At 30.5% G+C, this 26698-nt stretch overlaps 2 protein-coding genes and 2 long non-coding RNA genes across 5 annotated transcripts; 3 read left to right on the forward strand and 1 right to left on the reverse strand.

The window, feature by feature from the left end:
• Positions 1–13407: 13407 nt before the first annotated feature.
• Positions 13408–14253, forward strand: LOC108806988 (uncharacterized). The gene has a single exon (XM_018579214.2). The coding sequence runs from the start codon at positions 13500–13502 to the stop codon at positions 13983–13985; it is 486 nt and encodes a 161-aa protein (XP_018434716.2). The 5' UTR covers positions 13408–13499; the 3' UTR covers positions 13986–14253.
• Positions 14254–15582: 1329 nt separating this feature from the next.
• LOC108811992 (uncharacterized) lies at positions 15583–21700 on the forward strand. Of its 2 annotated transcripts, XR_001943430.2 has the most exons (5): positions 15583–18002; positions 18102–18154; positions 20779–20909; positions 21080–21322; positions 21451–21700. It is a non-coding gene; the product is annotated as an uncharacterized LOC108811992 (long non-coding RNA). The 2 variants fall into 2 exon arrangements; XR_008934984.1 differs by having other exon boundaries at positions 21080–21700.
• Positions 20603–21419, reverse strand: LOC108811993 (uncharacterized). Its single transcript, XR_001943431.2, has 3 exons — positions 21318–21419; positions 21062–21133; positions 20603–20798 (listed from the first exon to the last, which is right to left on the reverse strand). It is a non-coding gene; the product is annotated as an uncharacterized LOC108811993 (long non-coding RNA).
• Positions 21701–24599: 2899 nt separating the features above from the next.
• LOC108810389 (heavy metal-associated isoprenylated plant protein 26-like) lies at positions 24600–25621 on the forward strand. The gene is made up of 3 exons (XM_018582503.2): positions 24600–24855; positions 24933–25017; positions 25180–25621. Exons 1-3 carry the CDS (start codon positions 24844–24846, stop codon positions 25416–25418), a joined length of 336 nt encoding a protein of 111 aa, XP_018438005.1. The 5' UTR covers positions 24600–24843; the 3' UTR covers positions 25419–25621.
• Positions 25622–26698: the final 1077 nt, after the last annotated feature.

Consider the following 26698-nt stretch of genomic DNA (forward strand, 5'->3'; position numbering starts at 1 on the left):
TATAGACTGATTTGAACTGTTCTTATAGAACTCTTTATTTGCTTACAAGCAATTTAATTCAATCCCGGGACAACTTTAGGAAAATGCTGTTCATGAGAACTTCTTTTCTCATCTTATGATTCTGAGCTCAGTATATTTTGGTAAACCTTTTACGTACCAATAATATTATCATCATCCAGTGAGTCATATATAACATACTATATCTTTTAAATTTCTTCCAGACATTATATGTAGTGACATATGTAGTATTATCCACCACTTTAGATTATATAGACCTCCCTTGGTCTGTCTCACGATTTTATCCTTCTTTCAGGATTATTTATTCACTGGGCATCATATGGCGTTTACATATTCATGGCCAATTCAATACGCCTTTTATTTGTCACTTTAGAAACCCCACGTTTCTTTCTTTTATTCATTATTATGAGTACTCTTGCGTGGGTTCATGATCCTCGATTCATTATTCATGTGCTACATATTCGCGCTTTTTCTATTAATGTATGTGTCGACACATTTATATATATATATGGTTCCTTTCATTTCCAGACATCAAATAATTAATTGAGATCTCATTATCAATGTCTATGTCTTCAGTACCAAGAGGCTCAGCGTCCCGAACCCCATTAGTAGGTACCTTAGGCATAGCCATTCCGGCCTTGTCTGGACAATCTATGACCTCGATTTCTTTTGCATCTTTCTTTAATTTCCGAGGTTCTTTTTGGAACATATATTCGGTCTTATATTAGACTCTGTAGCAACTTGGTTGTGTCTTTAAGACATCAAAACCGTGTGGTGCTAAGCTGGGATGACATAGTCATTCTTTCTCGGGTCAATGTGTCTGGCATTTTATTTTGCTATCATTTTTAGCATATGGACGTCTATAAATCTTTTTCTAGTCCGAGGATCTTTGCCAAGACAATGATGGTTGATACCATTCTTTACCAGCTTATTACTTTTCTCCTTTCAATGTTGGATATTGGGATTCATAAACTTTATGTAATCCTTGTTCCTTGGCCTATGATTAAATCACCCATTTTGGCTCAAGGTTTCTTTTAATGTTATGGAGAAAGTATATTCATAATATATATCCAACATATATTCCCAATCCTCCTTATGATATTCTAAGATCATATGATCTTAGATGGCACATATATTTGTGGTGGATTTATTCATAATATCTTAATTCATAATATCTTAATATGATATATGTCTGGACTCATGACCCGTATTAGTCTGAGCTGGGAATATTTATTATCATTTATATGGCCTGATATAATATCTATGGCCTGATGCAAGTTAATCTTTTATAACTCATGGTGTTCCCAAGCATATGGACTTTTGAATTTTGAACCTTATAGGTAATGGTTGTGGACCATGTTTCGCGGATTTTAGTATGGTCATGTATCATGGAATTTGTCCTCACTCCCCCTCATGAACATACTCTAATTCGTGGTGCTTGGGACAATAAATTCTCTTGTGCATAGATATATATTGCACAAACGTGAGATCTTATGGGATAGCTTTTGTGCCCTTTTAAATCTTTGCATCATAATCCAGATGGCTAAGTATGGTAATGCCATCTAAGTGATAAGTTTTGTTGGTGAATCAAACATGATTACCCTGGCTATTTGCCTAATATCATATTGATCTCTAGATCAATAGAGAATGTAGTCTCGACCACTTAGGCGATTTTAATTTAGGTACTCTTATTTCTTTTTGCTCATTGTTGGAAACCATATTTTCTTCTTAATTCAATGGGTCTTATAGGATGAATATAATGCCTTGGTCGTACTTCTTTTTCTTTCTTGCAAGGAATGTCCAAATGAGTTCAAGAGTATTTTATGCATCATAATAGAGCCTGGATGGCCGAGCATGTCGTGCCATATGTTAAAGGCTTCTCTGAACTCTTTGGAAAGTGATTTGGGGTACTTAACCCACAATCATATTTATCTTGGCTTAATGAAGGCCTATAGATATACTAGGTATAGTCTCTAGGACTTTCCTTTGGCCTTGGGCATTTCCATAAATCATAAGGAATCCTTTCTTTCCTTTGCCCATAGTTTCAATATATAGACCATTCATATGAATGTCTTTGAAACTTTGATAAATTCCACTTTGATTTTATGTGGAATATAATGCATTATAGATTTTTAGATGCATGCCTTTAGGCATCATGAGGTTGGACTAGCCATGACCTTTGAATAAAAAAATATCTTTTGTCTCTTAATGTAATGTGGCTTGGTCCACTATAGAGAACAAAGACAAAGTAAAATGATGTCGAAATCTAATTGGCCTCTTTAAGGCAATATGAAGTCTCGTATTCAAGCTGATCATCATTTTCATGGTCGAAATTATTCGCACCATCTAGATGGACCCAATGGGTCATAGGGTTCTATCCCTTTATGCTCTCCTGGTAGAGTTCAATAAAGTGTTTGGGAGTTCTACATCGGTTGGCCCAATGATTATTCATCCCACACTGATGGCAAGCAGATTTGGTCGAGGCATGGGTATTAAAGTCGGACTTATACCCACGGCTAGGTTGATAACCTTGGCCTCAGCCTCGACTATGGAGTGACTGTGGGTGATATCCACGCACACCCTTGCCATCTTCCATGGCCTTTCACATGGCCATGGTTTGACTCTTTCATATGGCTCTGTGGCCGTATGCGCCTTAGGCAATGCCTTAAAATTCAGGAGGCGTCATCTCACTATTCCTCATGAGTAACTCATTGTTTTGCTTAGTAAGCAACAAACAAGAGATTAAATTTGCATATGTTGAGGAACCCTTTTCTCGGTATTATTGCTGAAGCAAAACATTACTTGTGGAATGTAGAGAATTTCTTCTCTAACATGTCAGCATATGTGATAGTCTTTCCACACAGTTTCAACTTTGAGACTATCATGAATAGAGCCGAGTTATACTCATCCACAGACTTATAGTCTTGGATCTTTAGGTCCCTCAAATCATATAGGACCTTTGGTAATAACACCATTATATAATGATCATATCTGGATTTCAGGTCTATCCAAAAAGGTCCAGAGGATTCTCAATAGTGAGATATTAATCATTGAGACTTTCAGTAAGGTGATGGCGTATGATTAAGAAAATCGCCTTGTATCTATCTCAAAAGTGAGAAATTTAGATACATTCACCAAGATTTAGATTTCAAGATGATTTTCAACATCTGAATATTCATTGCTTTCAAGCATCAAGAATTTATGTAAGCAATAGAAGCCTTAATTTATATGATTTAATTTATATGATTCAATAATAATTTAATAAAGCTTCCCCCAAATAATATAATTGCTTTAAGCATTTCTAGTATGACAATGATCAATTGATCACTGCATCTAGTGATCCTTTTAATTATAATTCAAATCTGGATTGATTATATATATGTATATAATTTCGTATAGGGTTTCCAAGCCCTTTAGGATTTGAATAAGGATCAATCATCATTTTATTAAATGGGATCAAGCAAGATTGATGAAATTAATCACAATGGTCAAATGATAAATGCATGGATCAAGAACTAATCAGATGTATGTTCTGTCCTAAGCATTGGACCAATAATATAAATGTGATTCTTAATGCAAGAGGATACTTGATTTTCAAAGATCATGAAATGAAACTTAAACCGAAGGATATTTGGTTTTCAAAGATCATAAAATAATAACCGATCCATTCCCCCCTTTACAGGGTAAACCAAGACAAGAATATGTCTAAACCAATTTCAATTAGATTTTCTATTAATTGGTTTCAAAGCTGGTTTATGATATGAATAAAAGCAAGCATGCTTAATCCTTAATAAAACTATATGACAAGAAGATGCATGGAAATGATCAGTTCATGATATGTGAATGATCTAACAATTTACTAATCCATGTTTGATCCGTTTATACAGGTTTATAATTTCAATCAAAGCAAACATGCTAAGTTTAAATGAAAAACGATTTAGTCTAATTGTATGCGAGCAGTGTGAATCATTTAGATGCAAGCAATATGAACCATTTTAATTTATATGAATTATTATCAGGATTTCCAATGACATGCAAACATAAAATCAGTCTTAGCAATATGACAATTATGCATGGTCAGATTTTAAACAATATGAAAATTGCATTCAAAGTTGGTTCAAGATGATTCAAATTTTTACTAAACTGATGATATCAAGTATGCAACAAGATCACTATATAATTTAATCATCAATTTCAAGCATGGTAAAAGATCAAGATTAACTATCAACTTATGTGATCAATATTCAGTATGATATGAAATCTATTCAAGGTTGGTTCAATTATCAATCTATATGATCAAATGATTTAATGCATATTTATTCTATCTTATGACATATCATTTTAAAATCAAGACTATATGTTATAAAACTTTATAAACATTTTCAGTCAAATATGCATTTATTAAAATCAAATATGCATTTATAAAAATCAAAGCAAAGCAAGCAATGACAGTCAAAGATATGCAATCAATTGGTTTTTAACATCGATTTTATTTTGACTTTGACTGATCACAAAGGATCAAATCGATTTTGGCTTAGGGTGATGATAGCCGACTTATACAACCTGCTTGAACAGCTGGTGATGCGGATGATCGAAGGATTTGTTTATAGGTTTTGATCCTTTAGACAATCCGGATTTAAGGCCGGATGAATTAGGAGAGAAAGGAACAACCGAATTTAAGGCTTTAAGGTTTTAAGAATTTCTCTAATAATTTTATGATTCAAATAGTTCTTAGAATCAAGATTCATATAGATCTTTAGATATTTTAATCTGTTTTTGAGATACTTAGAACCTTTAGAGAAATATAACTTTCATGGATTCAAAATAATTCAGAATCAAGTTTCTTATGGATCAATGGATCATAGAAACAAGATTAACATTATTGATTCATATAGATCCTAGATTTCTTTTCAGATATAATGGTGTTTTTAGATTTTATGGATAGATTAGTTTACCATTTTACACCTCAAGAATCTGAATGGACCACCATGAGAGAGAGCTGATCCACGGATGAGCTAGTTGAGAGAGAGGTGGAGGAGTTGGCCGAAAAACCATGAGTCAGCGGCGCGAATTGTTTATGCGATTGAAGACGCGTCAGAGATCGGATCGACAAGCCGTCTTCGGCAATGGATTCTTCTCGTCTTGGCCTTCAGATTGATAGGTGGATCGTCGTCTGGCTTCACGGGGTTTAAGAGATAGGGCGGTTTAAAGTTGCGCCTGGAATTAGGATTTTCTGGCCGGAAAAGATGGCCGGAAAAGAGAGCTCAAGTGGAGAGAGACTTGTCAGGTGGAGAGCACTTTCGTGCTGATAACGTATTGTAATCTGTGTGAAATGTGGAGAGTGAATTGTGAGGAATGTTGTGTATTTCTCATTAGCCAACACCACTTTATATAGTGGTTTGATACAAGAGTTTACAAGTGCTTTACAAGGAATAAAATCCACACATTAATTATATTGACTACATTGATGTCATACATGAAGACTTGGTCAAGGTGATGATAACGAGGTTGACTGAGTCTTCTCATCTCGGACCGGAATGTAGACGGACCGAAGTAAACCGGATGTAAACCTCCTTGGACTTCCTCTTGTACTTGTTGGACTTGTCTAGTATTTGGTTAAGTACTTGGTTATGGTCCATCCACACAATGGATATTATAACAAAAAATTATTTAAAATACCTTATAAAGGGTCGAACAAGATATCTGTAAACTTCGATTCTATTTGTTAATCAGTTCGATTTGAACCAAAAAATTTGGATATCCATAACTTTACGAATCAAAACAAATACTAATACGTAATTCCGTAAGAAACAAAACAAATCACAAATACTAATATTAAAAAAATATTCAATCCGTTATACAGTATATAAGTTTTATAGTATTTTTATTTAATAAATTTATTAAAAGTGTCTATTAAAATTTAAAAAAGTATTTAATTTTTATTTGTCAGAAATAATAATATTTTAACTAAAATATTTAGTTTATAATTTTTTTTGTTTTTACGGATCAAATTAGATGTCCAGTCAAAATTTAAAAAATTTCAGATATCCGAAACGCCGAAAGTTAAATGATTACAAATCGGATCGGATCCGATAATTAATTGTTCGGATAAAATAATTTTGATCACAAATACTTTAAAAAATCCGGATATATGATTCGTGAGAGATCTCTAACCACGGCACCAAATTTGGTGTTAAAATTACACAAAATTTAGTTTTTAAGTGTCAATTTTTTTTTGTCATCTCCAACCATGACACAGAATATTACACCAAAGTAATATTGTATATTATATATTATATATTATATATTATTTGATATTTTATGTTTTAATAATTTTCTACATTTTTATTATTTAAAATTGATAAATAATTGTCTTATCACATTTTAATATTATGTTTATTAAATTTTCTTATTATATATTTATTAAATTTATTTACCTTTATATTTTGGTTTAACAATATTATACATGTATTTATTTTATTTAAAATACTATATTAGAAATTACAGAATATGAATTATGAAAAACACATAAAAAACAATATATAATCTAACAAATTTTGTATTAGTTAGTAATACATGTTTAACTATATTATAAAATAAAAATAAAAAATATTTTAAAGTTTGGTGAATTTAATAGTATTAAATATAACTTAAATAAAAATTATAATCAATATTCGAAAATAAAATAATTGATAATAATCATTTAGTGATTTTTTTTTTAAACATAAAATTTCTATGATATTATTTTATAACATAAAATGATAATAATAACTTAGTGTTTTCTTACTTAAAATAAAATATTTTAATTATGTTAAAATAATTTAAAATATAAATAATATAATATATTTATAAATAATATAATATGTTTATATTTAATTACAAATTTTAAATGATTAATAATAATTGAACTATATTATTTAATAAAACATAACAAAATACATATATAAAATATTTGGTGTGATAAATAGTATTACTTCAATTTGGTCTAATACTATTTATTTTACACCAAATTTGGTATGACACACCATTTTTGTTATTCCATTAGAGATGAAATTATACCAAATCTAGGGGATGATTGGTAGAAGCTTTGGCTTTCTATTTTTTGCTCTAAGATTTATGTTTTAGATTTTTAGCTTTGGCTTTAGTTTATTTTGATGTAGAGAATTTTTAGAGCACTGAATAAAATCTATAGAGAAAATGCTTTCTAAAACTAATATATTTCATTTTATAATGTTTTGACTTTAGATTCAATTTTAAAAATAAAAAGCATGATTGGTTTAAAAAAGGATTGTAGAAATTAAAATGGCTGTCCACACCTCCTACATCCTCAACCAATCACCCCCTAGTGTATGATGTTCTATCCAACCTTAGTTGGATCATATATATTTTTCTCATGTTCTGTGTTCCTAAAAACAATTTGTGTCTTGTTAATAAATAAATTTGAATCGATTAGATGTGGTGTGGTGATGATCATTAACGATAATGCTTTAACAATAAAAAAATTAACGATAATGGGCCCGGCGTGATTCATGGTGCGGAGATTGGGTGTACTTCATTTGCTTTAAGTACTCACGTGATGTGTTATACAATTCTACGTGTTCTTTGTTTTCACACATTTATCACATAAACAGCAAATATCTATAAATTGAGTGTAAATCTAATTTTATCTCAAATTTAATATTTTTTGAAATTTTCACTTTTAAATAATAATAATTTTTCTAAATACCATCTATAAATTTACATAAATTTACAAATCCAGATACTTAACCCTAAACAATAATCATTAAACTATAAATTTAGATGTTAAAGATATTTTTGATTAATTGTATTTTTGACAATGATGTCTAACTTTGATGAAAAAATATCTAACTTAGTATATTTCAAATTATTTCTCCATTAGATGTCTATATTATATATTTTGCATTACTTTTTAGCGCTGGCCACAAAAGGACTATTTACTATTTTATTTGTTATTGATATTTGACTTATCTTGTACGAGTAATACAATTTCTCATTTGTATTTGATTTTTTAAAACGAATAGTTTCTATATTGAGTATTAGAACAAAAATAATTTACTTACAAGTTTACTTGCACCACTTTATTACTTGCTATGTACTAGTATTTATAAATTACTTATGAATATTTTTGAGTATTTAAGAATTTACTGACTAAATAATATTTTATCAGAAATGGACATGACAGTTTGCTTATTTGTTCTACTAAAAAGAACATAAAAGTTACTTAAAAGAAAAAAAGTTGTGCATAATATAAAGAAGTAATATTAAGCCGATTAACGAGTAAGAATTTAATATCTTATTTAGTAGTGGGGCTGTACTCTTTATTAAAATAGTATTGGAATTAAACTAATATCAAAAATAAGATGAATATTATTTTGCACGTCACAAATATTATTTAGCAAGTAACAAATATTTTATAAAATGAATAATCAGTACCAAGTAAAGAGGCAGATACTGAAAAAGAAAACGATATTCGATATTTATCTTGTCTTTACGAACAATAAATTTATTGACTTGTTATTTGACATGACAATGTTAAATACTTGAATTTTTAAGACGGATACGAATCAAATAACCTGTATAAAGCGAGTACCGACTTAGTTCAAAAAACTTACAGACTTAGTTCTTACAATAAAAGTTCAACATTTACAAACTAACTATAATAAGACCCAGTATCTAAATATTATTCACCTTACTTTCACAGGTGTTTGGAAATTTGCCTTTTCCAATTTTTGTTCCACTTCGTCCAAAGTCTATTTTGATGTAATTTCACCATTTATATAATATATATAATCAATTTTGAACAATGATAATCACAAGTTTTTTTTTCAAAATTTGTTGTTGATTAAAAAGTTATCACTAAAGTATAACAAATTTTGTATTATGGTTTTATTTATATCGTAGTTGTTATGTCAAATGACTATTCACTAAATCAGAATATGTAACTGAGTTTTTTTTTTGGGTTAAAATATTAAGAAAACTGAGATTTTTTCTTAGAATAAAAAAATATAGAGAACCAAGATAAACTATTTAAATAAGTCTAGATCATGTTTCACCTTATTTATTGTTTTCACTTTCGTTCCCAACGTCTTCAAACGAATCTACACATTTGTAGATGCCCAAACCTCTAGAAGGTACTCTTATCAGCTGGTATCTAAAATCATTCGCGAAAATATCTTTAAAAATCATGGAGCCAGAGGAAAAATTATTAACACACACGAAGCAAATCAGATTAGCCTTACCAAAGCAAAGCAAAGCCAATGGGTTGCCTAATACCGTCAGAGTTGATAGTTATGTTGGTTGATTAGGTTTTAGGCTACTCACTCAGAAGTCTCAAATAAGGTGTTTGTCTTGTAAGTTATATTAAGATATTAAAACTTATAAATAATTTATATTTTAATATACATATTTAAATTAGAATCTTAGAATATTAAAATAGAATTAAATATATCTGAAACGATAAAAATACAATAATAAAATTAGTTGTTTTAATAATATGATACATTGAACTATAGGTTATATTTAACAACTACAGTTTTTAGATTATTTTATAAAAAATGTAAATATTTATCAAATATGAGACGAATTGAATGAAATATAGTTAATTTATATTACAATTAAATAAATTTTGACCAGTATAAAAAGTTAAAGCTAAATTCATAATAATCTATACTATAAAAGGGAAGCAGTCTTGAAAAGTCGACTTATACAAGTTGTTTTAGACCCTTTCATTAATCTACTTAGACCAACTAAATACTCTTTCTAAATATCTTCTAATTATATTAGCTCCTATATATAAGGTACTGATTTAGAGTATCATTAATATCATCAGAATATTATCTATATACATCTACAATAATATCCTTAGAATATTGTTCTTATTTAGTACTATTACCTTTATTTTATTAAATAATATGGTTACCATATCATACATTAATATTCACGTGAATTGTAATGTCCAATTATAATGTTAGACGACGGCTAATACATCACAAAACCGAAATTATATCGAGACATTCATATAATAATATATGCTTAGACCTAATAATGTATTTGAAAATTTGTGATTCGGGTTCGGATTGATTCATTTCGGGTACATATCAATAATTCAATGAATACATGTAAAGCACATGTATTTTCTGGGTATATAACATGTCTAGATCGGTTCGAATTTTTAATACCATGAAAAAAACTTAAAATATCTAAAATCTCAAAAATACTCAAAAACCAAAAAAAAAAATCACAAACACAAAAACATACCAGAAAACTCAAATAAATACCCAAAATATTCGTATACTTAAAAAAATTCAAAATTTAACTTTAAATTTGATCCGAGGAACCAAAAAATACCCAATTTATATTTTAAAATTTTGAAATTGTACCTGAAACCCGAAACTATAATTAAAATTAAAATTAAAATTATTCGTTATACTGTAAACATATTTGAAATGCTCAAATATAGCTAATTTACACAAAATAATTTGGGTTTTTTTTGGATACACTAGCTAATGTACACAAAATATTTTGGGTAATTTTGGATACACTATGGGTTTTCGTGTAAGACATGAACTCAACAAAGACTTGCGGGTCCAAAAAAGATATCCAATAACACTTTTGTTCTTAATTGGACCAAACCCAAATATGTATCTTTTGAGTAGGTTTCAGTTCATTTTTTTGGGTCTGAGTAAAAACTCAAGCCTAAAAGAGAATTACATAACAATATATATACAAAATCTCAAATAAACTAATTCATAAACTAAATAATTTTGAAAATTTCTTCTTCGCCATAATATTTTTTAACATAATAATATATAATAATTAAAATATATGATTTTATTTCAAAAAAATATAATCCATAGCGCAGGTCAAAAAATCAATGAGAGAGAAGGTTTGGCAATTCAAGTTTTTGGGGCGGATACAAATCGATTCCTTTCAGGTCTTTGTTCTTTGAATTCTAAATTTTTGGACATAACTAGGTATTTCAAATATTTTGGTTCGTGTTCAGGTCTGTCTTTCTGAGATTCATGTCGGTCTTGGTCCATAATTGAAAATACCTATAAGAATACATAAAAAGTCCAGATTGGTTTTGGGTGTTCAGAACCCGGAAAATAATTTAAACACCCGAAAATCTCAAAAAAAAAAATACTCGAACACAATCTGAAAACCCAAATAAATATCTAAAAATTCTTCAATACCCAAAACACCCAAATTTTTACATGAATCTGACATGAAGAACCAAAAAGTTCTTTTTCTGAATACCTGAAATGTTTTTTTTTAAATTGAAATTTTATCCGATACCAAAAAATATAATCGAAAACAAAAACTCAAAACTTAAAAAAGTATTTGTAATCCCGAAAACATATTTGAGATCCCAGAAAACCTAATATACACAAAAATTAAACTAGATACCCAAAAATATTTAAAATACATGAAACACAACAAAAATACCCAAAAATATTCAAATACTCATGAAATCTGACCCGATAAACCAAAAAGTATCTAAAATTTCATCAAAATACCCAAAATATATTTCTAAATTTGAAATTTTACTTGAAGCGTGAAACTATAACCGAAAACAAAAACCCAAAATTTAAAAAAATATTAGTAGTATGACATCATATTCAAAATATCAAAATATATCTAATATACACAAAAGTTTCAGGTAATTTGAGTACTCTATCAGATCTCGAGTAATATCTAGAATATCAGAGACCGTTGGTTTAAGAAAATACTTAATAGATACTTTGTCTTTGACACGAATCCGAACCAATATCAATGCATCGTCAGTCTGTATATATCTTTTTAGTTATATTTAAAAGCGCGGATCAAAATTTAATTTAAAGCTTTAAAGTACAAGTACCGAATAATAATGCCAAGCATAGTACTTCCACCAAAAACCAGTCCTAAGTTTTACAAAACTAGGTGGTTTCACCTCTCGTAGTCTATCAAATTATTTCTAATTTTATATAATATTATGCTAAAAATTTAAATGGCAATACTAAAATTTATTTTAATTAATATATACAAATTAACATATTGAAATATAGATCCAAATTCAATTTCTTTAAATATACTGTTGAAAATAATTTAAAATAATGGAAAATGAATATTTCATACCTAATATATTTTGATGGGTTAGTTCATATCTGATTTATATGACAGTTCAAAAATATATATGTACTTTTGAATACTTCAGATAACATACATTTTAGTTACTTTTCTGGCCAATATATATATATATATATATATCTGTTACATCGTATGATTTTGCTAACGTGGATGTCATGTCAATTAATTTTGCTGACATGGATTCTGTACGATAATTTTAAAAATAAAATAAATTAAAATAGTTATTTTACATTTTTATAGAAAATATAAACATTTATAAATTTTATAATTTTATAAAATAAAAAGAACTTAACTAAAAAATGAAATTTTAATTTAATATAAGTCATATAGTCGTTATAATGTTTTGATACTATCAATTACTCTTATGTTAGATCAGTTGTGATCATACGAATAATTTTGTTTTTAAAGATGTTTATATCTATTGTTTATTTTGCCGACATACATACATATATATATTAACTAATATAAATTAGAGTTTAGATGGGGGGATTTTTGAAGAGGGTTTATGATTTAAAATTTTAATAAATCTTAATATTTGATAATTTAATAAATTTTAAAATATATTTGAAAATAATTTCCTGAAACAAAATTTGAAAAATGAATTTGAATATTAAATAAAGTTTTAATTTTTAATTATTTATCTATATATATATAGTATAGAATAAATTTATTTTTATTGATTTCTTTAATAAAAAAATTAATCTTTTTTCCTTATATTTTTTGCTCTTGTAATATTTTATTGTTTATTGATCCGCTATATTATTGATCCAGATCCAGTTTCTCGAAATACTTAACGCCGGTCCGATACCCAGAATTCCAGATTCAGATCCCTGCTTTAAAAAGATGTGTTTACAATAGCTTAACTCAAAAGTACAATAAAAATAGAAATATTTATTGACGCATAGCGTAATTGACCGAGTATGTCCATCCTGTAACGTATCGGACTTCAAGCCCGAATTCAAACCAGTTCATACAACCTTTAAAATTTGGAAAGCGACTCCTGAAAGTTTAAAACCAATATTAGCAAAAAAGAAAAAAGCAACAGATAAAACGATAAAAGTGCCAAAGAAAATTAACAAAAAAAAAATTATATATATAAAAAGCAAGAGATCCGTGATGCCCAGACGATTCGCTCTTCCACGCGCACATATTCGGGTCTGAAGTCACGCGCTTCTATGGTTATTCTCTCTTTGTCTCCCACTATAAAATCTCGTGTTTCCCTTCTTCCGATTCTACACAGACATCTCACGCTAATTTCGATATTGCCATTGGTTTCTAAAACAAACGTACCAACTAATAAACCGGAGGAAATAAACCGTAACCGGTTAACAGCTATGAGCGATTTATTAGCCGAGACACTAACACGGAGTGACTCGGTCGTTAAGAAACGAGTTAGGCACGAGTTGGACGAGCTAGTCCTCGACTCGCCCGACGTGAAGCGGTTGAAAGACGATTTGTTCGACGACTCGGGCCATGACTCAGAGATTCAGGATCTCGACTCGTTGATGAAAAGCTTCGAGGATGAGCTGTCGACCGCGACGGAGCAAGGCTCCGGCGAGACTCTTCCGGATCTCGGATACCTTTTCGAAGCTTCCGACGACGAGCTAGGTTTGCCTCCGCCTCCGCCACCACCGCCACCGTCTACGCTTCTTCCTCCGTCGTCGGATTCGTCGGAAGTCGGCGAGTTATGTGGATTTGAGGAGCGTGTTACGGGCTTCGGAGCTTTCGATCTGGATGAGGGACTATTCGAATATTCCGATGTTTGTTTAGATTCCGGTGACCTGTTTTCATGGCGGCCGGAAACTTTACCGGCGGAGTAAACAATATTCGTGAGTGTTTTTCGTTAAGCTAAACGACGGCGTTCTGTGGAAAGCGTGCGGCCTTGCTTTGTTTAGTGATATAGGGACCTCTATATGTTTTTCTGAGATTTTTAGGACTAGAGAAATCAAATGGTTAGTCTAGTAAATTGCTTAGGTTAGTTTTATAAGAATCCATATTTCTGGTGATCTTGAATCGTTTTCTTCCTTTGTCTGTGTTAAATTAAAGTATTATCAAGATTTTACCCCCATATAAGATTGAGATCAGTTATTTTTGCGCGTCTGTGTGACAATGTCCAAATTTTTTCAGCAGATATGAAATCACTATTCATAATTAAAATATAAAATTCTGAATTCTATTTTTTTTTAAATATATAAATGTAAAATGGTAATGAATGACACAATATTTGCACTAACAAAAGCACTAGATTACATAATCTAGTGGGATATATTTTCTTTTATCATGGTTTTATTTTTATATTCTCTCTAATAAAAGATACTATGAGAATAAGAACCTATAAGTTGTAATGCAAATAACACTGATTACATAAAAAGTATACTTTTAGTTTCGTAACTACAGTTGTTAAAAAAAAGTGTTTTGTAACTATATAAAAGTTTCAAACCGAATGAACTCTCCCCGTCCCATAACCCTCCGTCGTAACATCTATAAGATGGCTTCCTGGTTTCGAACTACACATGCTTTATAATCGCAGGTTGGTCTATAGTCATCTAACTTTAAGACCTTACTATTTGGAAATACACAATTTAACCAAAAGGCCTACAGAGATGATACATACTGGGCCGAATCAATTTGAATTGCAATTACATGTTGTAGGAAAGAAAGAAGGATTCTCATCAATATATAAAATCATTTTTTATGTAGAAGATTGCATCTTCGATTGAGACTGATTGTTTCTTTTAGAAGGTTTTAGTCGGTGTGGTTAGGTTAGGTATCATGTGTTTGAATTACCCACTGAAGAAGGAAGAATGTAAAGACTCGCATAGATGGAACGTTGTGAGATACGGATAACGAAGGAGTGTAGATTTTAAGGTTTTGAATTTCGAATTAATGAGCTTTTAATGGGCCTTAGTTCTAAACTCTATTAGGCTCATAGTTGAAACCCATCTAATATGCCAGACCGTTGAGAGTCGTGAAAAATGTAGAACCTGATGCGAACTGGTGAGATTCTTCGATTAGTATGTTTTCTTTTTTCAATTTCTCTAATCTCTAGATCGTGAATTTTGCATTTGTTTGTCCTTATATTTTTGTTTAGGGCTCGCGCGAAACTGATGCGATCGGTTTGGGTTTCGTATGATCTTGTTTTCGCGATTTTGTGAGTTAGGGTTTCAAGTTTCCTTAATCGTTCGTTGTTTGTTTGTTTGTTTGTTGTAGTGATGTTGAATCTACATGGAAGCGCTCGAAACCATCGTCGTTGAGGTACTTATCTGCCTGTTGCTAGAGTTTGATCTCTTGTTAAGTTTGATAGTGATTTTAGATTTGGGGTATTTGATGTTCTATTATGGATTCGGGACTTAGGATCGATCATATAAATAGTGAACAGATTGAACGATTACTATTCAAACAGAGATTTGGGTTGTTTTGAGTTTCTAAGTTTGTTCTTTTAGCTGTTTGCAACCGTAGAAGTAACAAAGTCTCTCACTTTTAGCCTCTCTATGTTTTCTTGTTTCTTTTCTTCAGTGTGTTTTGTGCGGAGAAGCCATAACAACTGAAGATAAGTCTGAATCTGTGAGCCGAACAGCTGAAGCAACAAAACAGATAAGCTCTTTTACTTCCTCTTTTTATTTTGATTCAACAACAAACATAAAATTTAATTAAAAAATTTCAAACGTTTTCATCAAATCCAAGAGATGAGCTTTTTCTGCTTTGGTTTTTTTTATCAAAACAGAGAACCTTTGTTTTGGTTATTTATCAAACTCCCCCAAAAAGATCATAGGCAGACTCTAATCTAATAGTGTGCTGTCAGATTCTTAATTTGGGGACATTGTCCCGTTGCCTGAAGCCTATACCAATCGGAATTTTTTAAATCTTGGTCCCAACAACTATTGGTCGGTAGTGCATGTATAAGTAAAAGATGGAAAGTACTGACAGACTTTAGAGTTACCCACGGCTTACATAAACAACATCAGATGGTTTAAGAAAAGTCTTTAGACAGAGACTTTGAGTGATATGTACCCACGGCTTACCTTAACAACAACAGACGGCTTAAGAAAAGTCTGTAGACAGAGACTGTGATGGTACCTATGGCTTGCAATAAGATTTTTAGACAAAACTGTGAAATCCAACGTTGGATGGATCAAATGTCCCGTAGCTTTCAAAACGACTATGAGACATTTGATGGATCAAACGACCCACAAGTCCCAAACTTAAAAAAAGAAAAAGAAAAGTCTTTAGACACACAAAGACGACTATGAACGTTTGGATGAATAAAACGACAAACAGTTACACCATACAGTCTTTTAGGCAAAAGGCTTACGGCTTATAAAGGTTTTAAACAAATACCTAGACTTGAAAATGGGCTATGACGGTTCTTTAGACAGTATCTATACCCACCGCTTATGGAAAAGTTTTAGACAAGAACTTTAACTTGGTTGCTACACACAACTTATTAAAAGTCTATAGACAAAATATTGAGCAGAAAACGTGTTATGAAAAGTCTCTAGACAATGTCTACCCATGGCTTATGAAAGTTTGAGTTGATTGTTACACAAGGCTTATGGATAGTCTTTGGACAACAATACTACCACAGCCTTATCAAAAGTCTTTAGACAAAAGACTGAATCTTGACAATACTACCACCCACGGCTTTATAAAAAATTCCTTCGAGAAAGACTGGATCTAGACAGTACCACTACTCATGGCACTACAAAAGGTTTTTGGACAGTCTTAGCACAATTCGGACAGTACTATTACCCACGGCTTATAAAAGGTCTTAAAGATGGAAACTACGAACCCTTCAGACTTCTAAGTCTATTGAATGTGAAAACGATTAACGGTGGATGAAAAAAAAACGACCACCGGTTTAAAGAGGTCTTAGGAAAACCTATTACTTGTTGGATGGACAAAAATTACCCGCGGCTTAGGAAAGTTCTACACAAAACTATGGTTGTTTGGGTTGTTGTATGGTGAACACGACCAACAACTTAAAACAGAGACTATGAACCAAAAACCATATCTTTACAGACTCTTTGAGTTATCGTACGGTGAACACGACCACAAGACTTCAAAGAACGACCACAAGGCCTCGAAAAAGGTATTTTGACAAAGACTACATGTCAGTGTTTAGCTTTGTTGGATGGACAACGACCAACAGCTGTGAGTGTATGATCCAAAATCTGAGTTGGTTTTTGCCTTGTTGGATGGTATAAACGACCAACAGCTTAAACCAAGTCTTGAGAGAGAGAAAGTATGTACCAAAAGTTGAGTTGGTTTTAGATAAAGACTGAAACGTTGGATGGATTAACACCCATGGCTTACTAAAAAGACTAGACAAAAATACTATAAAACTTACCAACGGCTAGAGTCTTTAGACAACAATACTACCAGCGGCTTATGAGAAGTCCTTTGAGAAAGACTGAATCTATACTATACCAGTACCCACGGCTTCAAAGAAGTTTACACAACAATCCTATGAGTTGGTTTTGGAGTTAATATGAATCAAAAACAGACTCATTAAGACAGAGACTATGAACCAAGTCTTATAAAAATTTATCATATACATAAACCTAAGACTATGAACGGAGTATAAGGACTCTTTTGTGATAACTGAAAACAGATATCATAAAGTCTTTGCAAAGATTTGACTAATTGAATAGAGAAAAAGACACGATCAACGTCATAAAGAAAAATATATGAATATATCATATTCCTCATTTTCCACTCACAACGTGAAGTAAAGACTAATTAATTATGATTTTCTCAGGTATGCATGTGCTTCAGAAGGTGCTCATTTGAAGTGTTTCAGGTTTCTACTTTGTAATTATACTTTCTGAATTTCTCAGGTATGTATGTGTTTTTTCAAACTTGTTTGTTATTTAGTTGATAAAATTCATAAGAACCAGACACATACATGTAAGTAAAGACTGGTTTCAATTGTTTAGGTTTGTGCTTGCTTGCTTGTTCATGATCTCGTTGACGCCAAGGCTTTGTTCAGGTATATGCTTTCCTTGACCTTTTCTCTTGTGAAAATTTGCAAAGTAGTTTAGTGATATATAATTAAACGAAAGAAACTGGAAATGAATATCTAAACTTCATTTTTAACTGAAAATGTTTTTAAAAAAATTAACTAGTCAATATTTCTTTCATTGGTCTAGCATCCGTACGTGAGATTCTAGAAATTGATTGCTAGCATTGCTTTGTGTGTTTACAGTGTTTATACTTTCTAGTTTTGTTAAATTAATGTTAGTTGGAGTCTATTGAAAATCAAGGTAGGTGAGAGACTCATGCATATTGTGTTGGTAGTTTTTTTTTCTAATTTCGAATATTACTATTTAATTTGCGTTATACTTCTAACATCCAGTGATCATTCCAAACAATGTTAGTAATGTCTTTATAGTTTGGAGCTTGTATGTATAATACGTTCTCTCCTTTTGCGAAACTGATGCATCTTATTAGAGTCTTCTTGTATACCAAAATATGTGAAAGACAGCACATTGTGGTATTATTTTCTTTGAATATTGAATGTTTGTGTTCTGTGTATGCTCTTAACCCTCTGGGATCAAATGACATCTTCAAAATTTTGCATTCATCGCTATGATGATTACTATATTAGATTCTAATTGTATATGTTTATGTTTCGATTGGCTTTGGTTTGGTGCTTGTGAAATGATTGTACCTTGGAGTTTCTTCTAGATCAACGTAGGTGAGAGATTCCTGCACACGTGGTGGTAGTTTCTTTGAATCCTGAATGTTTTTCTGTTTTGTGTTATACTTCTCTCAACCCTCAGTGATCATTCGAACAGTATCAGTAATTTCTTCAGTTTGGCGCTTGAATGTATTATAAGATCTCTCATTTTATGAAATAGATGCATTTATAGGAATCTCTTGTAGATATATAACATGTGTGAAAGAATGGTGGTAGTACTTTCACTGAACTTGATTGTTTATGTTTTCTTTTAGGCTCCTAACCCTCAGTGATCATTGTAAACATGTGAATGACATCTTCTCAATTTTGCATTCTAAGCTGATGATTACTGTAACTATGTTAAATTCTATAAATTGTATATGTTGACTTGAAATTTCTCTGCTATGGTACTTATGTTTATCCCTTGGTTTCTGAGTCTTGAAAACATTTCTCTCATTGATGTAGTTTCCTTGAATCTTGAATCTTGAATGTTTATGTTTTGTGTTATGCTCCTAACGCTTGGTGAACATTCTAAACATGTTCATATTTTCTGGAATTATGCATCATATGCCACCGGTTACATGTTACAATCTAAAAAGTATACATTTTGAATTGAGTTTTTACAATAACAGTAATCGAGCATTCTCTGTTATGTACCTATGACTGTACATTTGTCTTTTAGTCGTACATAGTCAATGAAGCTTGGAAACCTGTTGAATCAATATGTGGAGTTATTAAAATGTGCAACTGATCATTCTTGAGTTTTTATGATCAAAAAAAAAAAAAAAAATTAGTCGTATTCCCTTTATTTACAAAATTTCTAGAATTTTTTTCCGAGGCAAACATCAAATTGGTTACTATTACATTAAAAATAAGACCAATTGTTTAAATTGACAGTTCGTTTTTTTTTGGTTATCTACATGGACAACAATGTTTTATTAGATTTTAACCCGTGCGCCCGCACGGATATTTATTTTCGATAATTATATTAATATTTCACAACTATTTGAAGGTGGTAGAAGATCGAGTCTTTGTGTGAATATTGTATTTGGATTTATGATTTAGCTTCAAAAGATTTGACCTTTTAAGTTAAAATAGGTATAATAGTTTTTATTTAACTTAACTAAACAGCTGTACTATCGAAGCTGATCTTTCTCCTAAGCAAAAATTAGAGTTCGATCTGCACGGATATGCAAATGTTTTTTCCAATTTTGTATATGTTATTTATGTGATTGGTGGTATATATAGACATATTTTAATTTTATATACTCCAAACTCATAATTTTAAAGCTTGCATATAAAAAAATTAATTTATTAATTTGAACCATTATTACATTAGACAGTTCCTATTATATATTTATTTTATTAAAAATACATAGGATTGCTTGAATTAAAAAGATACACATGATATAACATGTTTAAATATTATCAAAGATTTAATTTATATATCATATACATATTGAATATTTACTTATCATTTTTGTTTTGTTAGTTATTATCAAACTATAATTTAGTATTTCTACAAGTTTTAATTAGCTTCAAAAATTTTGTGATCAAACACTCTTGTACACAAAGTTATTTTCAAAATTTGATATTAGAATTCTTTATATATCATCAAAATGTTAGTCAATTATATAGTGATCTATGTATTTGATATGTAAGATTTGAATTTAGATTATTAAAACATAAATTTAAAGATCATTTGACTAAATTAGAAGTATATATAGTGTTTTATTTGTCTTTATATATGTCAACAAAAGTTACAAAAGCTAGAATATATATGTATAAAAAATAGGCTAACAAAACATTAAAACTCGAAAGGACTTTTAGAGTTTAGATTAGAACTGGACCAAGCCCACCACTGACCAACAAACAGAAGACAAAAACTTATGTAGAAGAATTAACTCTTTTTTTTTAACTAAACTGGCGCATAGCTTCCTCACCACTCTGAAGTCTGAAATTCCAAGAAATGAAAGCATATGAATGAGACCAGTGGAAATAATCTCGAAGCAATAAAAATTAAGTATGTTCCAAACTGGATGATGACATAAGGAAGTAAGCATCAGTAAGTCAGTCGTCCTCTATTAACAGTCTCATACAACAAATATTCATAAGAAACCCATTTCATTTAGAACATAATATTCATAAAAAATCCATTTCATTTAGAACATAATCTATTCAGATTTGTATATGTGCACGGCTAATAAAAACCTTTACCTTCTCGCTTAAATCCAGGATTCCGGTTATAATCATTGTTCCCTCATGTGCCAGTTCACCTTCCTTACCAGCCTATGTTGGACAGAAACACCATGTCAACGGAATAGAAAAAAAAATACTTTCCACAAGTAACTTACTAAATTACTTAACAAATAAGACAGGGTTTGCACCATCATATGTTTTTTTTTTCCTATCCTAGTTTTATCTGGGTTGATCATAAAAGAGGAGCGAATTCATCAACCTCATTTCACGCTACCTCAGGTTTGTCTTTCTTTTTGTGGATGTCTGCTTCTTTTTCTCGATCGGATCTGGATTTAGATCTCTGTTGCTTGTTGATGAATTGATGTTACGGTAAACTAATTAGTTTCTCTGTCACTTGGATTTCATAGCGGTGAGGCACAACACATTTTCCTATCATACATAAACCAGAGATTCAATTAGAGGTTTCTGAGACTTCGTAGGAAATGCCATGAAACCTTTTAATAAAACGAATGTGTTTTGGAGAGTGGCATAAAATTGTAAATATTTAGGAAAAGTTTGGGCTAAATACAGTTTGTACTTCCCATTTAATAGTTTAGATGTATTTTTTTTAGCTTGTGTTAGAATTTAAGATATCATATGTCTATGAATTATTACTTATGTTTTTGGGTTTTTTGTTGATTTTTAGAATATAGCTTAGCTACTGGGTTGATTTATCAACTCTTCCTTTTACATCCCCTTTATATTAAAGCGCAAATCGTTTGGCCAATTAAATTCTGTCACGTGGAAAGAAGTATTTTAAAAAATAAAAACAATTAAATTTCTATTTTCATCCTATTTTTCTGCAATCCAAATTTGTAACTACTTATATTCCTTTTTTTCTCACAAATCAAAACCCACGTTAACTTACATATTTTGAAACTGTTTTCTTCATCTCCTCTTTTATATAAATCGCGAATCTACTCTTTTACTTTCATTTGTTGTTGAATTATCAAAACAAAGTGCCGCATCACGTTATCGAGGGAAGAAGTAAGTGTTTAATTGTTCTTTTTTTTTTGAAATACTGTGTTTCATTGTTATCAATGTGCGTTTTCTTTGGCTTATAATATAAATTTAGATATCAGTTTTTGAATCTGTTTCTCTCAATTATATTTTAAAACTCTGTTACATATTTTCTATAGATAGAGAGAGCAAATCTTAAAGAAGATGACAAGAACCTGCAACTATGCTCAACCATCTCAAGATGGTGAAATCTATGTTCATATTTAATCTTAAAATTGTGTCAGTTTTTTTTTCAAATGGATTTATTTTTTCTTAAGAAATCTATGTTCATATTCTATTAATTTAAAAATAGTGTCAGTTATTTTCAAACGGCTTCGTGTATAAGTTAAAAATCATAATATATGTTAGTATATTTTAACTACTCACTCACGTTTTCTTTTTTTTTTATCACAAAACCTGAGTAATTATACTATATTTGAAATCAATAAATATATATAGATACAAACTCCTATTAAATTAATTTAAAAATAAAAAGAGACAAATATGAAGTAACTACCCACGATTTTGTATCGCACAGGAATAATTAATACTCCCTCTGTTTCAAATTATATGTCGTTCTAGAGGAAATTTTTTGTTTCAAAATAAGTGTCGTTTTCGGTTTTCAATGCAAAATTTATTGATAATATTTTTTTTTCCATTTTTCTATTGGTTGATACATGGTTAGGTGTATTGGTAATAATATTTTTATTTTGGAAATATGTAAAATTAAATGTTTTCTTAATCTGTGTGTATAAGGATAGAACGACATGTAACATGAAACGGAGGGAGTAGTTTTTCTCAACTTACCATGCACCAATAAAATGAATTTAAATTTTCAGTTGTGGGATAAATTAGAAATGTAAGAAATTTCAGATATTATTTTCTTAATTAACGTGTGTCATTACATAGTTGCATTATCAAAAATCAATTATCAAGATAAATTATCACACAGGTTAAAAATGCATTTAAATTATCACAGGGGTAAATTATCAAAATCCATTATCAGCATAAATTATCAATTTTCTTATATTGTCAGTAACAAAATAGAAATAAAGAAGGAAAATACAGGAAACCATTAAAATATATATAAGGATTTGTGGAGTTTAGAGGATGATGAATGCCATAACAATAGGTTTTTCGTAGTTTTTTTTTTTTTTTTTTTTTTTTTTTTTTTTGATAACCGTGGGGTCCCAGGCTTCGCCCAGACTAATCCCACGAGGCCGACGGCAACCCACGTATTCTTGCGATTTAACGCTAGCCCCGGTGGCCACCGCATGTCGAACCCAGGGCGCTTCCTCTTTGGCGCTTACCACTGGGCCACCATGTGATGGTTAGGTTTTTCGTAGTTCAAAATAAGAAATATCTCACACGTTTTTCGTGGCATCAAAATATTGATATTATTTTTAATAATTGGTTTTTTCTGTCTTAATTTATTATTTTTTTTGTTTTGTTTTTTTTAACTACTTCTATTCAGGACAAAAGGTATATTTTGTGAAATATTTATTTGTAAGGAAAATACATAAAAATTGAATGAATTAAATATAGATAACATATATCATCCGTATACTTTTTAAAACAAAATCCTTTTAAAAATCTATTTTGAAAACAACATCAGATATTCTGTAACAGCCTATTTTCTTCAATATTATCTATGTAAAAATATTTATAGGATGTGTAAAAATTAAAAAATTATTTTAATTTAAAATTATAACAAAAATTGAAAATATAATAGATTTATCCGTGCATAGCACGGGGAGGACACTAGTTATTTATAAACTCGAATAGATTTATTCTTGTACGCTTGTCCTAAATTACACCCAATTAAGGCTCGGCTGATGTTCATATAGAGGATAGAAAAGACTATATGCGACTATATTCATCTTTCGTATAGGACACATCCATATAATAGTATTAGATGTTTTACATTTTATAATGTTAATTAGATTTTTTTTTTTCGTTCAAAAGAAAATTAGATGTTTTACATCTGTTAATTAGTACTCGATAACTAGAATATTTTGGGTCTGTGAACCTTTACACCCTGAAGTCGAAATTATATAATTTTATTTTGAGAAAGTAAGATGACTTGACTTGAACATTTGACTTCAAGAATTCATCAATTTTGAGAAAGTAAAAGTAGTTTTTTACCTATTACCTTTTTTTTGTCAACTACCTATTACCTTAAATAGTAACCAAACGTGGAGTTGCAGATTTACATGACCGTCCATCTATGGCTTCGGTTAATGAGATGAATATTCAACTAACTTTTTTTTTGGGCAAAGAATATTTAACTAACTAATTAATGCTATTTGTGCTTAAAAAAAATTCAATGCTATTAATGTAAAAATACTATTTCACATAAGCTGTGTTAGTATTATTTTTTGTCGACACAGACAGACTTATTGTTGTATATATGTGGCATTCCATTGCTGCAAGAAGCATTGGCGTAATATTCTTGAAAATTAAAAATTGCGGTGGGTGCGGTCGCAAGTCCAGTTTTGGGGAGTGTTTGCTCGTTTCTTAAACCGGTTATTTCATTTTTTATCCCCGTTTTTGTGAAACCATCTAGAAACAAGGCAGATATATTATTAGATGCTTCTCAATGATCATAAGTAACATAACAAAACCAGTTGGGTTATATGTATCTTCTCTGCTCAACCTAAGTTAGAGAATCAGATTCCAAAAGCTTAATATATAACTTTATCATAAAATCTCTATTCTCCTGACGAAAAACATATCATAAAACATTGTTGCTTTTTCTACCCATGTCGGAAAAGGTTTGTTTTTTTGTCCGTTTTTGTTAAATAATATTTATTTTTTTGTGTCTGGTTTGATGTTTGATGGTGAAAAGCAGAGGCTATGTTGTGCTGTGATACGGATTAACTTGGATTGCAATGCATGTTGTAGAAAAGTAAGAAGGATTCTCATCAATATGAAAGGTTGGTACATGTAATCGTTAAAAAAAAGTAGAAACAACTTTGTAAAATATGAGCAAAAGGAATGGTAAGAAATCAAAATTAAAGTTTATGTGTATAATGGTTAGACGAAAAGCGACACTAATACTATTATTATACATTTTTGATGCTTTTTTATATATGAAGAAGTTGAGACACACGTAATAGAAAAAAAGGAACGCAAGATAATTGTTTGCGGACAATTTAGACCATCGGATATTGCAGTAAAGCTGCAGAAGAAGATGAAACGGAGAGTTGAGATTCTCGAAATTGAAGATCTCTCTGGCGGCCACGGCGGAGAAGAAGAACACTACCACCATGAGCAACCGTATGAACCGCAGCATGAATATCCCGCTGATCAGGTGACCACACCATTGTTGTGTTAGTTATCTTTCATTCGTTTGGTCTTCATCTACAATGTATGTAAAACATCAGAAGAAACAAGTTTGTATATACAATCCATGAGACATGATATAATACACACGGTATATTTAGTTTGATCTTACGAATATAACCGTATGTTACACTTTTGTCAATCCAAAATACAATTTCCATGTGCTGTATAATCTACTTAAATGATTTTTATTAATATGGTATTTTCAAATTTTATGACCAATAATATACATCCAAAGATGCTTGATTAGCTATACTTTAAAAGGTAGTACATATTTTAAAATTTATTATACAATAAATATTAAATTCTATTGGAACCTCCTCAATATTGTTTCTATGACCTATTCTAAATTTTTTATTTTTTATTTATTTTATTGAAATCTTACCATATCCTACTCGAAATAAATAAAATTGTATCTTAAAACATAAAATATAAGTTTAGTATATAAACATAAATATATTTTACTTTAAAAAACATAAATATGTCTAACAAAGAAAACATAACATATATATTAGTGCAGCCCATGTCTCTTTACACAATGGGCCACGAGATCATCAGTTGAGAAAGCCCACAGCATCAACTCAGCAACAAGACAAAGCTCATGTCGTTACAAAACACATGAGACTGCAAGGAGGCTGTGGGAGTACGATAAAGCAGTCAGCAATTCTATCCAACCGTTATACTCCTTTGCTGACTGCCAGCTACTGACATCACAGCTGTCGTGTGTCTAGATCCTTCAGCATCTCCTTTATATACTGAACTCTTGTAACTCTGTAAAATTCAAGTAATAAACGTATCATTCAAAGTTTACTTCCTCTGTATTTCTTCTGTTTTAGGCTCTGCCTTTATGGTATCAGAGCTCAGAGAGTACATCCTGAGCCATGGAAGGCAATCATGATCCTCACTCTGCGTCAAATCTTACCATTACCCAGTGCTAGGCCTGGGAATTTGAGTCACAGCCCGCGGGTCCCGCCCCGTTTGATCCGCCGCGGGGCGGGTCGAAGAAATTTAAAAATCGATTCGCGGGTGCGGGTGCGAGTTATGAATATTTTCTGCGGGGCGGGTGCGGGTTGGTGGATTTTGAATTGCGGGTACCCGCCAACCCGCAATTTATTATTTTTTTTTAGTTTTTTTTTAAATGTTATTTTTTTGTTAAAAAGATAAATATTTTTTTAAAATACGAATTTTTAAAAAAATAATAATTAAAAAATTTTAAATATATTAAAAAATAATTATAAATATATTATTTATATATAAATTTTAGAAAAAAAA

The sequence above is a fragment of the Raphanus sativus genome, chromosome 6 (assembly GCF_000801105.2).
Source record: "Raphanus sativus cultivar WK10039 chromosome 6, ASM80110v3, whole genome shotgun sequence".
Classification (NCBI taxonomy): domain Eukaryota; kingdom Viridiplantae; phylum Streptophyta; class Magnoliopsida; order Brassicales; family Brassicaceae; genus Raphanus; species Raphanus sativus.

Excerpts from the sequence above, each read along its gene's own strand:
- LOC108806988 (XM_018579214.2), top strand. The coding sequence starts at position 13,500 with ATGAGCGATTTATTAGCCGAGACACTAACACGGAGTGACTCGGTCGTT.
- LOC108810389 (XM_018582503.2), top strand. Across the intron at positions 25,018-25,179 it reads GATTCTCATCAATATGAAAG|AAGTTGAGACACACGTAATA; the intron begins GTTGGTACATGT and ends TTATATATGAAG.